The 12,722-nt window shown below is 40.5% G+C and overlaps 1 protein-coding gene across 2 annotated transcripts in view; it reads right to left on the reverse strand.

Annotated features, from left to right (window-relative positions):
* Positions 1-12,722, reverse strand: part of adamts17 (ADAM metallopeptidase with thrombospondin type 1 motif, 17) — a 93,015-nt gene that overhangs the window by 12,860 nt on the left and 67,433 nt on the right. For both annotated transcript variants that reach the window (XM_044030534.1, XM_044030532.1), the window contains 3 exons: positions 8,987-9,067; positions 6,025-6,182; positions 1,643-1,802 (listed from right to left, as the gene is read on the reverse strand). In XM_044030534.1, coding sequence (XP_043886469.1) covers positions 1,643-1,802; positions 6,025-6,182; positions 8,987-9,067 — 399 coding nt within the window. The remainder of the gene's footprint in view (positions 1-1,642; positions 1,803-6,024; positions 6,183-8,986; positions 9,068-12,722) is intronic.

Raw genomic sequence — 12,722 nt, forward strand, 5'->3', positions numbered from 1 at the left:
TGACCTGCTACCTAGAGGGCGCCCTAGAGCCACCCTTCCCACAGATCGTGGAATAATATACCATATAAACTCTGTTACACTCATTCTAACTCTGTTGGAGCTGCTCAAAAAATCCTGTCAAACTATTTCAGTCACAAGTGGGTTTTTGTTTTCTCTGCATCACAGACACCTGACGTTCTCCAAATAATTACTAGCAGAAATGACTGTATCCAGGCAGTGACGTGAGGTGATGTGAGGTCAGGTGCTTGTGGATTAGCAGTCAGAGAAGCAGCTGGGGGTAAAACCCACCACCACAGCTCAGAGCATCACTTCTTAGTGCTGGATTAGACTTGAGAACCCGTGCGGTTGTGTGATTTGACAAGCGGAGCACACTTCAGCGAACAGATCAGCTTCTGTAAACACGCAATTGACGCAACATGTATTACGCAAGTCGCGCTAGTCTGGTCACATTTTGTATTTGGATCTTTATCACACAATAACAAGACCCAGACACGGCAAGCTCAAAATCTCTTGACTTTTGTTTCCTTCAACCAGAGATTCTGATTGTAGTTTGTAGTCTGTATAAAAGGTGATCTCAAATATCAGTGTGACTTTCAGGTTCTCTTAAAAGGTTGTGAAAGTTGCACATCTGCTGCGGCCGCTGTGTGTGCAGCACCTCCTACTGTTTTGAGATTAAATGGCTGCTGCGATGTTTGCGAACAGCTGGTAGAATGCAATCTCAGGCCCAGAGGCACGTTGGTGCTGCTGCTGCTGCTTATTCAACGTTCTGTTTCTTCTCAGCGGAGACAAACTCCCGCGCACACATCTGTCTGCCTGTGCACTATTTCTCACACTGCAATTAAACATGCATGCCTTTAATCTGTGCTAATACTCCCTGTGCTTTCAAATATAATAGAATTGATGTGTTTTTAAATGAAGGTAGTGTAGTATGGTTGGGAAGTATTACTCTTATCTGTATCTGAAACCTTTGGTAAGATAAAAACAAGAATAAATATAGGCCTACATTATATCATGGACCACCTGGCAGTGTGCCACGGAACCTCAGGAGTCCTCAAACCCCCATTTGAGAACCCCTGCTTTAGACAGTCAGCCTTCGAAGCTTTACCCCCGGGGACAATAATTCTAAATCTAAGAACACGATGAGACGGATCAATTCCAAATTTGCACGCGGCGTCTAATGGTTTCTGAATCCATCTGCTACTTCCAAGAAAACCAGGCTTAACGTCCCCGAAAACATAAACACATATGGTTGGAATCTTTGCAAAGACCGTTCAAAAGAAAAATAAACCAGATGACATTTATAAACACATTTTCATTGCTGCAACCTAACATGCTTTTACTGTTGATATAACAAGGTTTCCCCCACAAACACTGTATTTTATATGACATCATGTGCTATGTGTGTGTGTGTTTTTTTTTTTACCTCTTTAGGACCTTTTCTGACATAAAAACTGACCTCGTCAGGACCAGTAGTCCCCATGGAGACCAGGACCTGGTCCTAATGAGGCAGAACCTCATTTCTGAGGAGCATTTTTTTAAATATGGGGCTAAGATTTGAATAGTGTTTGGGTTAAGGTTAGGAACACAGCTTTATTTAGGCCCTTGATAGTTGCATGATCGTGTGTGTGTGTGTGTGTTTTACCTCCTCCACATTGAACAGTGCAGTCCTGCCAGCTGCTGTGTGTCCAGATGTAGAGATACTCCTGCTCTCTGTGCTCCTCATTGCCCCTGTCCTGAGATGTGTTCAGTGACACCGTGTACTCGTAGTGGATCCCGTAGCTCTGGTCGTGAAACAGCAGCACCTGGGAACAATGACAGAGAGAAGTGTAAACAAGCGTCGTAGTTCTGAAATCCAGGAATCGGCCTGCACGGTTAAGTCCTGTGCGTGGTTCCGCCTCAGGCATGTGTTTCACAGCAGGCAGGACTTGGCATAACACACTCATATGTGGATTCACCTGCATGCATAGCCACTCATTTTCATTGAAAATATGTATTTCTTTTAAAGGTATGGTTGCATGAGGCATTGACAGTTCATCTGCCTGAAAGAAAATGACTTTAGCCACTCAACAAAAGCCCCCTATATTAAAAACCTTGCCTCTTAAGAATATGTTTACTGCTTTGTTTCGCTGTTGGACAACATTTTCTGGCTGGAAACTACTTTGTAAACTGCTAACTTTCCCACACCAAAGTCTATAGAAGAAAATCGGCCGTTTTATTTCACTACCACTGCTGCCTTCATCTGAAAGTTCAATTGTTCTTTTGTGACTTTGTGTTTACATTTGAATGTGTATTAAATGCATTCATTGATTCAAAGTGACCACACGAGGCAGCAGATCAGCAGCTTGTGTGTCCCTCTGAGCTAAAAACTTTTGTATGGGGGGAGAAGAAAAGACTTTCTAACAGGGAGAAACATCTCCTTACAAATCTTTATCTGCATTTTTTTCCCTGATGCTCAACACTCAGCAGCAGATAATAGAAAGCAAATGAAGTCAATTACAGTGATTACTTCCATTTCAACAATAGATCAACCCTAGAAGGTTTTGTTTTCCTCCAAGGACTCCAGGTTGGTCCAGCTGCGATGACGTGTTTGCTCCACAGCCTCACAGCAGGGGGCGGTTGTGCCGAGCCGCGCTGTTGTGGTTGTGTTTGGTGGCAGCGAAGATGAGCCTTTGGCTACTGAAGTCACGGGTAACTGTGTGAGAGGGGCTGGAGAGTGGCATCTCCCACTGTCCTACTTCACAGAATTGGCAGTAGAAATGTTGTATTATCTCCAGATTTACTCTTGTCACGATGACAGTATATTGTGAACTGGGTCACGACGATGGTTCGTCATCTTTTAAAATTGGGTCACCATAAAAAAAAGAAAGAGCTGGCCTGGGCTGAGACAAAGTAAAACAAAGCCCCACAGAGCAAATCATCCAGAGCCTTCGTCCATTTTGAGTATATTTTGATATTTAATAAGAAGATCTCGTCAAAGTCATCAAAGTCTACATCGTCCACCTTATTCAAGTTGATACGTGGAAATTAAGGCCAATCTCCGGTTTAATGTAATTTCTCTGCTGGATTATAGAATATTATCACTCACTATGATAAAAAGCACTTTCAATAAGTGAATTTCTATTACTGTGATAATCGTGAATGGAGAAAATCATACAGTCCTTGTGATTTATTTCATAATGTGCAACAACTGGAGATGCATCTTTCCTGACTTATTACAATGTTATAAAATAGATTTTAAAAACCATTTTTCACCAAAAAAAAAAGTGTAAGTGCAGACGGAAGGCTACCCCGTTGAATTCAAGTTTAAGACGATAATATTGTGAATTGCAATCATTTTGGTTAGGATAATCGTGACAGAATCGTGCCCTTGGTGTCAGAATGGTCGCTAAAAAAGTTGTGTCAATTATTTTTGCATCAAACATGGATATAGATGTTGAAATAATGACTTATAATAATAAGAATGACAAAAAAGGACAGATTCAAGTAACCGTGTGAGAGAGGCTAAGGGAAGCAGGCAAATTATGTCACATTCCTTCTGCTATATCTTACAATTCTCATCCAAACAACACCAAGGTTGGCGCGGCACACACTCGTGTCCTTAATAAGTCACCTGCCAAGTTTGAAGCCTGGCAATTAACAGACAGACAGACGTTCCTTGCACTGTATAAATAAATGTGAGCTTGGACCAATTTTCTATTTACTGCCTGCAGCTAATCCAGAAAACCACTGCTCGATTTCAGATTGGTGAGAAGAGGAGTGTTGTTCTCCTTCCACTGGCTCCCTGATGGTTTTAGGATTGATTTTAAATACGTATTGTTGGGTTTTGATCACGACTTCTCTATAGCTGTACCAAAAATGATGGAACTGCCTCCATTATTTGGCATTTTAAATCAATTTTTGATCATGATTTACTGTGTTTTATGATCCTAGTAGTGATTCATTTTAGTTTAGTTTGTCGTTGACAATCATTTGACTTTGACTGTCAAAAAGTGTCCCATGTTTGAGGACGTTTGAGTGTCTCTTTTTCCCCAGTACGACATCCCATTATTTACACAGTTACCATGGTGACCGCCTTCCAGTTTACACACCAATAAAGAAAACGCAAGCCAGATCGGGGCATACCATTCCAAACTGTACTGTGCCGAGTTGTATGGCACTGCATCACTGGACGGATACACGGATAAAATAATTTTCCAGGAAAATGGATTTAAATTACACTTGAATTTAGATAGTGTATTGTTTATTTTGCTGTCATCATGACATCAAAATAAAATGCCGCATACTGCACAATTATTTGAGTCAGTTTTCTTCTTATACGCATCCATACGTAAATGAATAGAAATGATCATTTTGTATTCAAATGAGGAATAAATTGGCTGGAAACACCGTTAGTCAGACGAAAAAAGTCTTCAGGGGGCAAACGCTCTGTGTCATTTGTGAATAAATCACTTACAAATTCTCATTAAAGGCGAACAAATCAACTGCCGTCAGCACAGTGTCACAGAAAAGCGTCCGCACTGCTTGTCCACGGCCACAGCTCCACACGACTTCCCCCTCCCTCTTTGAGGAGGAGACTCCATAAATCAGAGCGGAGTCTGTGGGCTCGAGCTTTCAAACATGTTAAACTGTAGGTCGTTTATACAACCTGCCTTTGCATAACTGTGAAGGTCAGCGAGAGTCTACGTTACATTTGTGCAAATGGTTGCACAGATGTGGGACAGAATTTATGAGGCACAGACGCCGGGACTTTAAAAGAACCCGCCTCACACTGCTCAACACTGTCCACGGACGATAAGGCAGAACGTCAACCGTGAACTCAACCACTTCTGTGTTCAACTTTCTTAATCCCATAAAATAGATGCATTCTGAATAATAAACAAAACTAAAAAGGAATTCAAATCTGAACACACCCTCATTTTAAACGCACATTATCCAGGTATGAGCATTTCTACCCTAAAAGATAAATAATTACTGTACTGGTTAGAGCATTATTTTAAAGCAATTAATGCGCACATTGCTTAAAAAAGAATTATAATATCTATCTATAGTCAATCGAATTATTCTTCTTAACTATTTAAGAAAACACCAAATACTGATTCATATTGTGTAAATCTTTGACAAAAATATATGGAAAGCAATCTAAAACAATACAAACTACATAAATCACATGTAATGTAAATAAATCACGGTAAAGATCACAGATGTGCGCAAGTCTACATCAAACAAAGAATTGTATTGAATCATAGCGACTGAAAAGGTTATTTTTGGAATAATCAAACGATAAATCCTGTGTACTGTGCCTTTAAATGAGCAACTATGGAAAAGGGACACATAAAAAAAACCACTTGTGACTATAAGAGCTTTATTTTTAAAGCTGCACATGGCACAAATATAAATCCCTGACATGAGATTCATTAGCTTCCATTACACTTCAGACCAGTGGTTTACAGTTATGCCCAATAATGTAATCAGCTGTTCAGTCATGTTACTCCACACGGGACGGCCCATTAAGTGCTGCTTAGTTGTTATTATGATAAGTAATCTGATTCTGTAATAGGTTTTCCTTAAAAACAACATGAAGTCCAAATAATTTGTTAAATTATTCAATGAATCACCCTGCCCTACTTGTCTACTTGTCCATGTGTGCAGATAAGTTGTGTCGTTGTAAGTCAGTCTGACAAGACGTTATGTCGTTCATAGACTAATGCTGACTGGGCCGATTACAGACCAGTACATACTGTCCTCTTTGTGACACCCAGGAAATGAGTCTAAAGTCTTCTGAGCACAAAACCGCGAGCATCACCTACAACACTTTGGTCGCCGTGATAGACAATTCCTTGACCTATGAACTCTCGTCGAGTTGTGAACGACGACTGGTCGGACTGGCACTGGAATCCGTGCCACTGTGAACGCGGTGCACCGACTGTGCCGTTTGTTGCTGGCACACAAACAAATTAATACACAGTGCAATGACGAGTTTATAGTGATGAAACATCAAAGAGTAAAGATGACTGATGTGTTTACCATGAGGTGTAACGGGGTCTTCGTCGGTCCCTTGGCAGACATCTTCTCCCACAGTCCTCTTCTAACGTAGCGCACCGTGGTCCCGGCCAACTCGAACTCTCCTGGAAGCTCAATCTTCCAGTCGCTGTTGATGGATCTCTTGCTGGAGTCTTTCAGCGCTGCGTGGACGAGAAGTCAGAAATAATACGTTCATTCACAATGACAGCCTTAAATATTATCTCCACGACAATGCCAAAAACCTTCGAAATTCAGTCATTCCAATCTGAAAATACTGGATCCTGTGTGATTCAAACACATTTGTTACTGAATTAACGGCATCATAGAGCAACACAACCAAGTCCTGACCGCGGAATTCAAAATAATGCCCTCAGGTTATTGTGTGAACACGGAACTGCTGATTTGTGGATTTGAACCGTGAATTCTTTTCAGGAATCTCTTAGTGGGCCCAAAACGTGAAGCAGCATAGTAAAACAAAATGTATATTTACCACTGTTTGACCGAAGATCTTGTGTGTCGTCACACACTGGGTGGGTGTTTTAATGATTTGCTGAAACTTGAGCACCGGACAATCAAAGCACAGTTTGCAATTATACCAAAAAGGAGCTAGCCAATCAAATCCCATTCATTTCCGCAGCTTAAATACTTAAGGAATACTAAAGGAATACTTCCCCGATTAGCATTTAGCTTTGTATTACTAGAATAGCGGTAGTATTTTTGGAAAAATTGTGCTTCCCAACCTCAGTTGAGAAATATCTTCATTCTTTTTTTGTTTGTCCGCCATCTTTGCTAATAGTTAACAGGATAACAAGTATTCCTTTAACTACCCAAACAGAATTTTTTTTCCAAATGCTCTCAACAATGGTGGACAAAGGGGTCTCTCGCGCCAAGCATCGGTCAAACACACTCTCCAGTGTTAATGTTAGGTATGTGCCCAATGGGTGTTTAGCGGCTAATGGGGTCTAGCTTTTCCAAATTCATAAAACTGGACTTACTGGACACGAACCCGGTTCTGGTCCATCAGGGTTGGATGACGAGGTTAAAACAATGAGTTGAGGAGCTAACGTTACGACTCGTCAACCAACAGATAAGTGATGTCACCGAAGCTTTTCTGTGAAGGTCTGGGCTCAGAGTGAGTCCTGCAATAAATCCCGCCGACAGGGATTAAAGTTGATAGATTTCTGTCAATCAGAGTTTCCATTCCATTAAAACACTCGCAATAAAATGAACGTACCATTTATTACTCGAGGACGCAATTTTTCCACCTAAACTTTTAAAGAGAATATTGCAAAATTTTAAATCGTACTTTTTATATATTATTTTCATAAACTCTGAATGCTCTTTAAGGGTTAAATCAAACAGTAAATCCTCTTTCTGAAATAGTCAGCGTTGTTTAGTTCCTCGGCTACTCTCTCCCTCAACAATGACTGCTCTGGCAGAACTAAAACTTGAAAGTGGATTGTAGTTTTTGTGAAGTCCAGCCAAGTGACTACCTCACCACATGTCCAGAGAATCACTCTTCTGGAGTGTGTGGAGCTGGACTTTCCATTAAGTTGTCTCAAGGACAAATCTGATTTAAATCCAAGACAACTGTGTTTCTGTTGTCTGATCGAACCTCAGAAGGAGCAGTACGTCTGAGTATGTGAGGTCCATGAAACGACAAGCATTAAAAACATTAGCAACTGGACAATCCACCAGGATCATGATAAATGATGACCTGGGGTTTCAGGAAAGCATCTAAAAAAGCCCTGATGGGGACGCCAGAAACGCTGAAACAGCATCTGAGGTGAGACCTTCTCCACTTGATAGTGTGTTAATGTAAATATCATAGCGACACAGATGGAAATATTCAGCTGCTTTGTGCATCACTGAAAACACAGTGGATGGAAAAAGGGTGGATGAATAAATTCAAGCTCACAGTTAAGTCGGACAAGACGCTTCTTTGATGCGCTCACGTCTGGTGGAATCCGCTGGTCTCAGTGGTTACCATAACGATTCTGTCACTGGCTTACTTGAAAACATTCAAGTTCTCTTGTTTCACCAGAGACTGAGGATTCCAGCCAGACAGTTGTGTTGAAGCTGGAGTCCAGGTTTTTACAAGTGTGGTTTTGATACATGTTTGACGACACGGCTGCAGCCAGGGATTTTAGCCACTGAACAAAAGTCTCACACGATACATTTTAAACCTCCTTAAGTCAATGTATCTTAATAATATGATTGCCACATTAACTTGCCTATTTTTATACTGGACACTGAAGTCTGTGTTGCTTGGTAAACCGTTAACCGTTGGTAAAACTCTCCCGCACCAAAGTCCATTGACAAATATGTGATTTTAAATCACAGCACACAGGAGTTGTTGATCCAAGTTCACATGGGTCATTTTGTGATTTCTTATTTTGAAATCCTTCATCTGAGTTCACCTCCATGACTCAATCTTAGCAAATGAGGCAGCAGTAGACCAGACCAGACCAGCAGCACTTGTGGACTTTGGCGCAGAAGAGTGAGTGGTTTACACGCTGGGTTGTATCAATTTTTCCTTTATTTAGCCAGGAAAGTTTTCATAGAGATCTCTTCTTCCAGGGCTCCAATGCACAACAGTAGGAGTAAAGCTGTTGTTTCCTCTTCTTCACTTCCTCCGACAACAGTTTTCTCTGCTTCTTTTTTTTGCCAGCTCATCACGGCAGACATTTCTCGCAAGATCTGACTTTGCAAGACCTCCTGATTCTGAGGACCATGAGGTTGGCGGCCCTGATCTTGCAAGGCTGATTTTCTACAAACAGACAATAGGGGGCAGCGGAGACGGCCCCTAATCTCCCCGCAACAAGACATTTTAAGTTGTTAAATTAGGCTAGAAAAACGCCTGCACAGTTCTGCTTTGACACTGTAGTGTTGCTCAGAAACACACATGGTGTTTGTGTTTGTGAGCACGTTTACCGGTACATCCTGTGAAAACATGCGTCATTACCCAGAAAGCTGTGTGAGGGTTTGTCCTCCACAACTTTGATTCTCCTGGCTCCTGCAGGAATAACCACGGCCTCGATGTAGCCTGACGGGAAAAAACAGAAACATGAGGTGAAATCATGTTAAGAAGAAACAGACACGGGTGGAAATGGAGCCGGAGAGGAGCTGGTGAAGTCTGTGTTGGTATCAGAGATGCTCTATTTTGGTTTTTACACAATTTTCTACTCTTCTCGTTCATTAGTGTTTCATGACCAATGTTTTTGCTCAAGCTGTTGTCCATCCATTGCGTTTCACTAATTTCTTTAATACTGTGTGGAAATTATCTCAAAGAGACCAAAAATTGAGACCTGAAAATATGGTTCAGGTGTGATTGCGTTTAAATTAAACCTAGTTTTTAATCTGCTAACTACATTACATGTCATTTACCAGACGCTTTTATCCAAACGTGACTTACAGTGGAATTGAGTACAATCAGCCAGGGGTGGAGTCGAACTTGCGACCCTGATGTCTTTTGCACATAGTGTACTGGTCTTAACCACTGAGCCACTCCACCCCTAACTAATCAAATCCTGTTTACTCACAAGGGGGGGGGAACACAAAATTGGAATGTTAATAACCTTATCCTGAAAATGAGAGAGTGATGTAATGGAGTGAAGGATAACTTGGCTTAAAAGGAATAGTTTTAGTTTTTTTTTACACTGTAAAACACCCTCAGGAAGGTTTATTATTTATTCTTCCAGGATTTATCACCTGCAAATATCAGGATATTTATCTGGGACAGGAATAGAAACCAATGACTCTGCAGGTTTTCTTGGCTCCACCTCTGATTTGTAATGCATCTACTTTATCTCGTCAGATATGCGGAGTTTGAAAGGAAGACAAAAAATTGTAACCTCCATGACATTGTCGTTCTTTTTTTTTTATTTACGGTGCATTTGTAACATCGAGTAAGAGAAAACAGCGGGGACCATTAGATAAGTAAAGATAAGTGAGATGAATTATGTTAGCATGTTTACTCACACTTAAACACTCCATTATCATCAGATTTTTGGTGTAAATTAGATACAAGTTTCATGGCAGTCCACTCATCAGAGCATCTGGCTCTGGTATTTTGTCTGTAGCTTTGTGCCTCTGCTGCTTGACTGATCACTTTCGTCAGCCGACTTTGTGCCAGGATTCTCCAGAACTCCATCTCAGCAGGGATGAGAGAGAGAGCGAGAGATAAATGGAAGGAGGGAGTCGATTTACAACATCTTTTTCCCGTCCACCATCACTTTGAGTGAAGAAAGCCTCGCAATCATCGATCACGTTGAGATAAATACTAAGTAAAAAGGAACCTGGAGCTTCAGGTCTTCATTTGTTTATTACTGAAAGACCAAAATAGACATTAGAGAGTAAAAAAAAAAAAGTCATAAATGTTCTGAATAAATCTTTTAAAAACAAGTTGATGCAAGTGATGCCTCTACAGTGACATTGATCATCATTTTTACACCTTTTATTAAGGATATCCATATTTGTAGCATCTGTCACATGACCAGCCACCAGCCCTTCTCCGCACACCTGTATATTATTTCCACACAAAGCAGCTCAATGTGACCAATGACTCAAAACAAAGCCTGAACAAGAACAATGAGTTGTCGGAACCCTTGGTTACTTTGACCATCATTTTCATCTCCATAAAAGGCATCGTCAGCGACGCAGATAAACACCAAATCATTTCAAAGATGCATTTCATTCACACGTCATCACGCAAAGAATTACATTTGTTGTGATGTATTGAGTTTCTGACAAATAAAAATGCATTATTTGTAATACTTGGTCAATGACGAAGACTAGAGGTGTTCAAGAAAGAATTAAAATCTATTTAAAAACTTCCAAAAATCTTTTTTTTAAACGTTGTAATGCAGTTTAAGACCTGCACCATTACAGCACAGTCAAAAACACATTTCCTGGGACACTTAAGCAAGTTTAGTTCAAATTTTACTTGGATTTGATTGTGTTTACGATGTCTTTTTCCAAAAAAATCTCTGATTCTGAACGATCCACACCTCTATTGATGACTAAAACATTTGCAAATATCAGCCTGATTAATCGGCCCAACTGATTAATCAGTCTACCTCTATTGAAATATTAAAATGTTTGAGTGAAATGATGGTCAAAACTGCCAGATTTGAAAAACCTTAACATTTAGCAAGATTTATAATGTCGATTTGGCAAATTTGTTGCTTGACAGCATCTTTCTTTTTTTTTTAATTCTTAAAATACAATTACCATTCTGTACTGCCTGAATAAATCCTACATGTGGTGTTAATGAGCTGCTTTGCTCTGGAACACAGTGAGTGATGCCCAGCGTGGTTTGACAGCACAGTAGGTCACAGTGTCAGACACCGGTGTGACTTCATACTTACCCACAAACACACACACACAGTAACTTACAGTGAGACGATACAGTCGACTCTGACAGTGACTGACCAAACACAGACAACACTGACGATACGGCAGCAAACATTTTGTGACATGAACCCACAAGGATGAAATGCAAACTCGATGGTAGGTGAACCACGTGCCAATCGTCGTCAAAAGTGGGATGGAGCTGCTGGCGGCGAGGTATAAATTCTTAAAGTCAGCCTAATTGACTAAAGGATGTACAGTAAGTACACATTTCTTACAGGACAGAAGTTCTTTGCCTGTAATAAGGACAACTTTCTTTCTAATCTTTATGGCACATTACAGTCTGAAGTATTCCAGCCAAGCACGATTTGCTTAGCCCATCAGCTCAAAACAAAAGAAATATTTAATTTAAGAATATTTGACTTATTGATAGTATAATCAGATCCAAAGGATAAATTCTTCCCACATCGAAGCATTTGTTTGTCTCCTATGATCTTTTGTCTCCACGTGTGAATGAAGACGCAGTGTTTGCATTTCAGGACGTCACGTTCATGACACAAAACTTTTGTGAGTCCAGACTGAAACTGAACCTGTGCAGATCTCATCCGAGTGTTTTGGGGAAACTTGTAATCCACCATGAACAAACACCTGAAAGCCCGCTGACTGCACCCGTCAACCCTCCACCACCCAACACATCCACCTACAGTTAGACACACACACACACACACAGACTGCCATGGGCTCACCTGGGGTTCACCTGGGGTTCAGAGGACCAACATTTGAGGTTTTAAAGCAACACAATGTTCTGTTTTTTGTAAATAATGGCTTCAAATCATTTTTGATCATACACAAACTCGACGATCGACTGCATTATATACAGGTGTAACCAAAAATATATCTCTGTGACCCATCTGATGGTATGATGATTAAATAAATGATATTATGTACCATGCTAAGTTTAAATAACCAACCATCATGGCAAACATTGACGCTCATGGACAAAAAGGTGTGTGGCTTCGCTCTGGAAATGGTGCATCTTGGGTAAAAATAGACAAATTAGAAATGTGCATGTCCACCTGGGTCTGACGTTCCTATGATGCCGATCGGAGTTAAAACCGATAAAAAAACATGCACTGTTGAATGCCGATTAAACACTGGATTGACCAGGTTTATTTGACCTGTGAAAATGGAGTTTTATATTAAAGTTGAGCGACCAAATTCTGTTGTTTTTATATTTTCTGACTAAGATTGCGCAGATTTGAGGTGTTTTTGTTTTATGTCAATGCCATCAGGGGAAAAATATCTTTTACACCACTGTCTTCTTTTTGTGGAAGAAACTAAATAATCAT

This window comes from Solea senegalensis, linkage group LG7 (genome assembly GCF_019176455.1).
Source record: "Solea senegalensis isolate Sse05_10M linkage group LG7, IFAPA_SoseM_1, whole genome shotgun sequence".
Taxonomy (NCBI): Eukaryota; Metazoa; Chordata; class Actinopteri; order Pleuronectiformes; family Soleidae; genus Solea; species Solea senegalensis.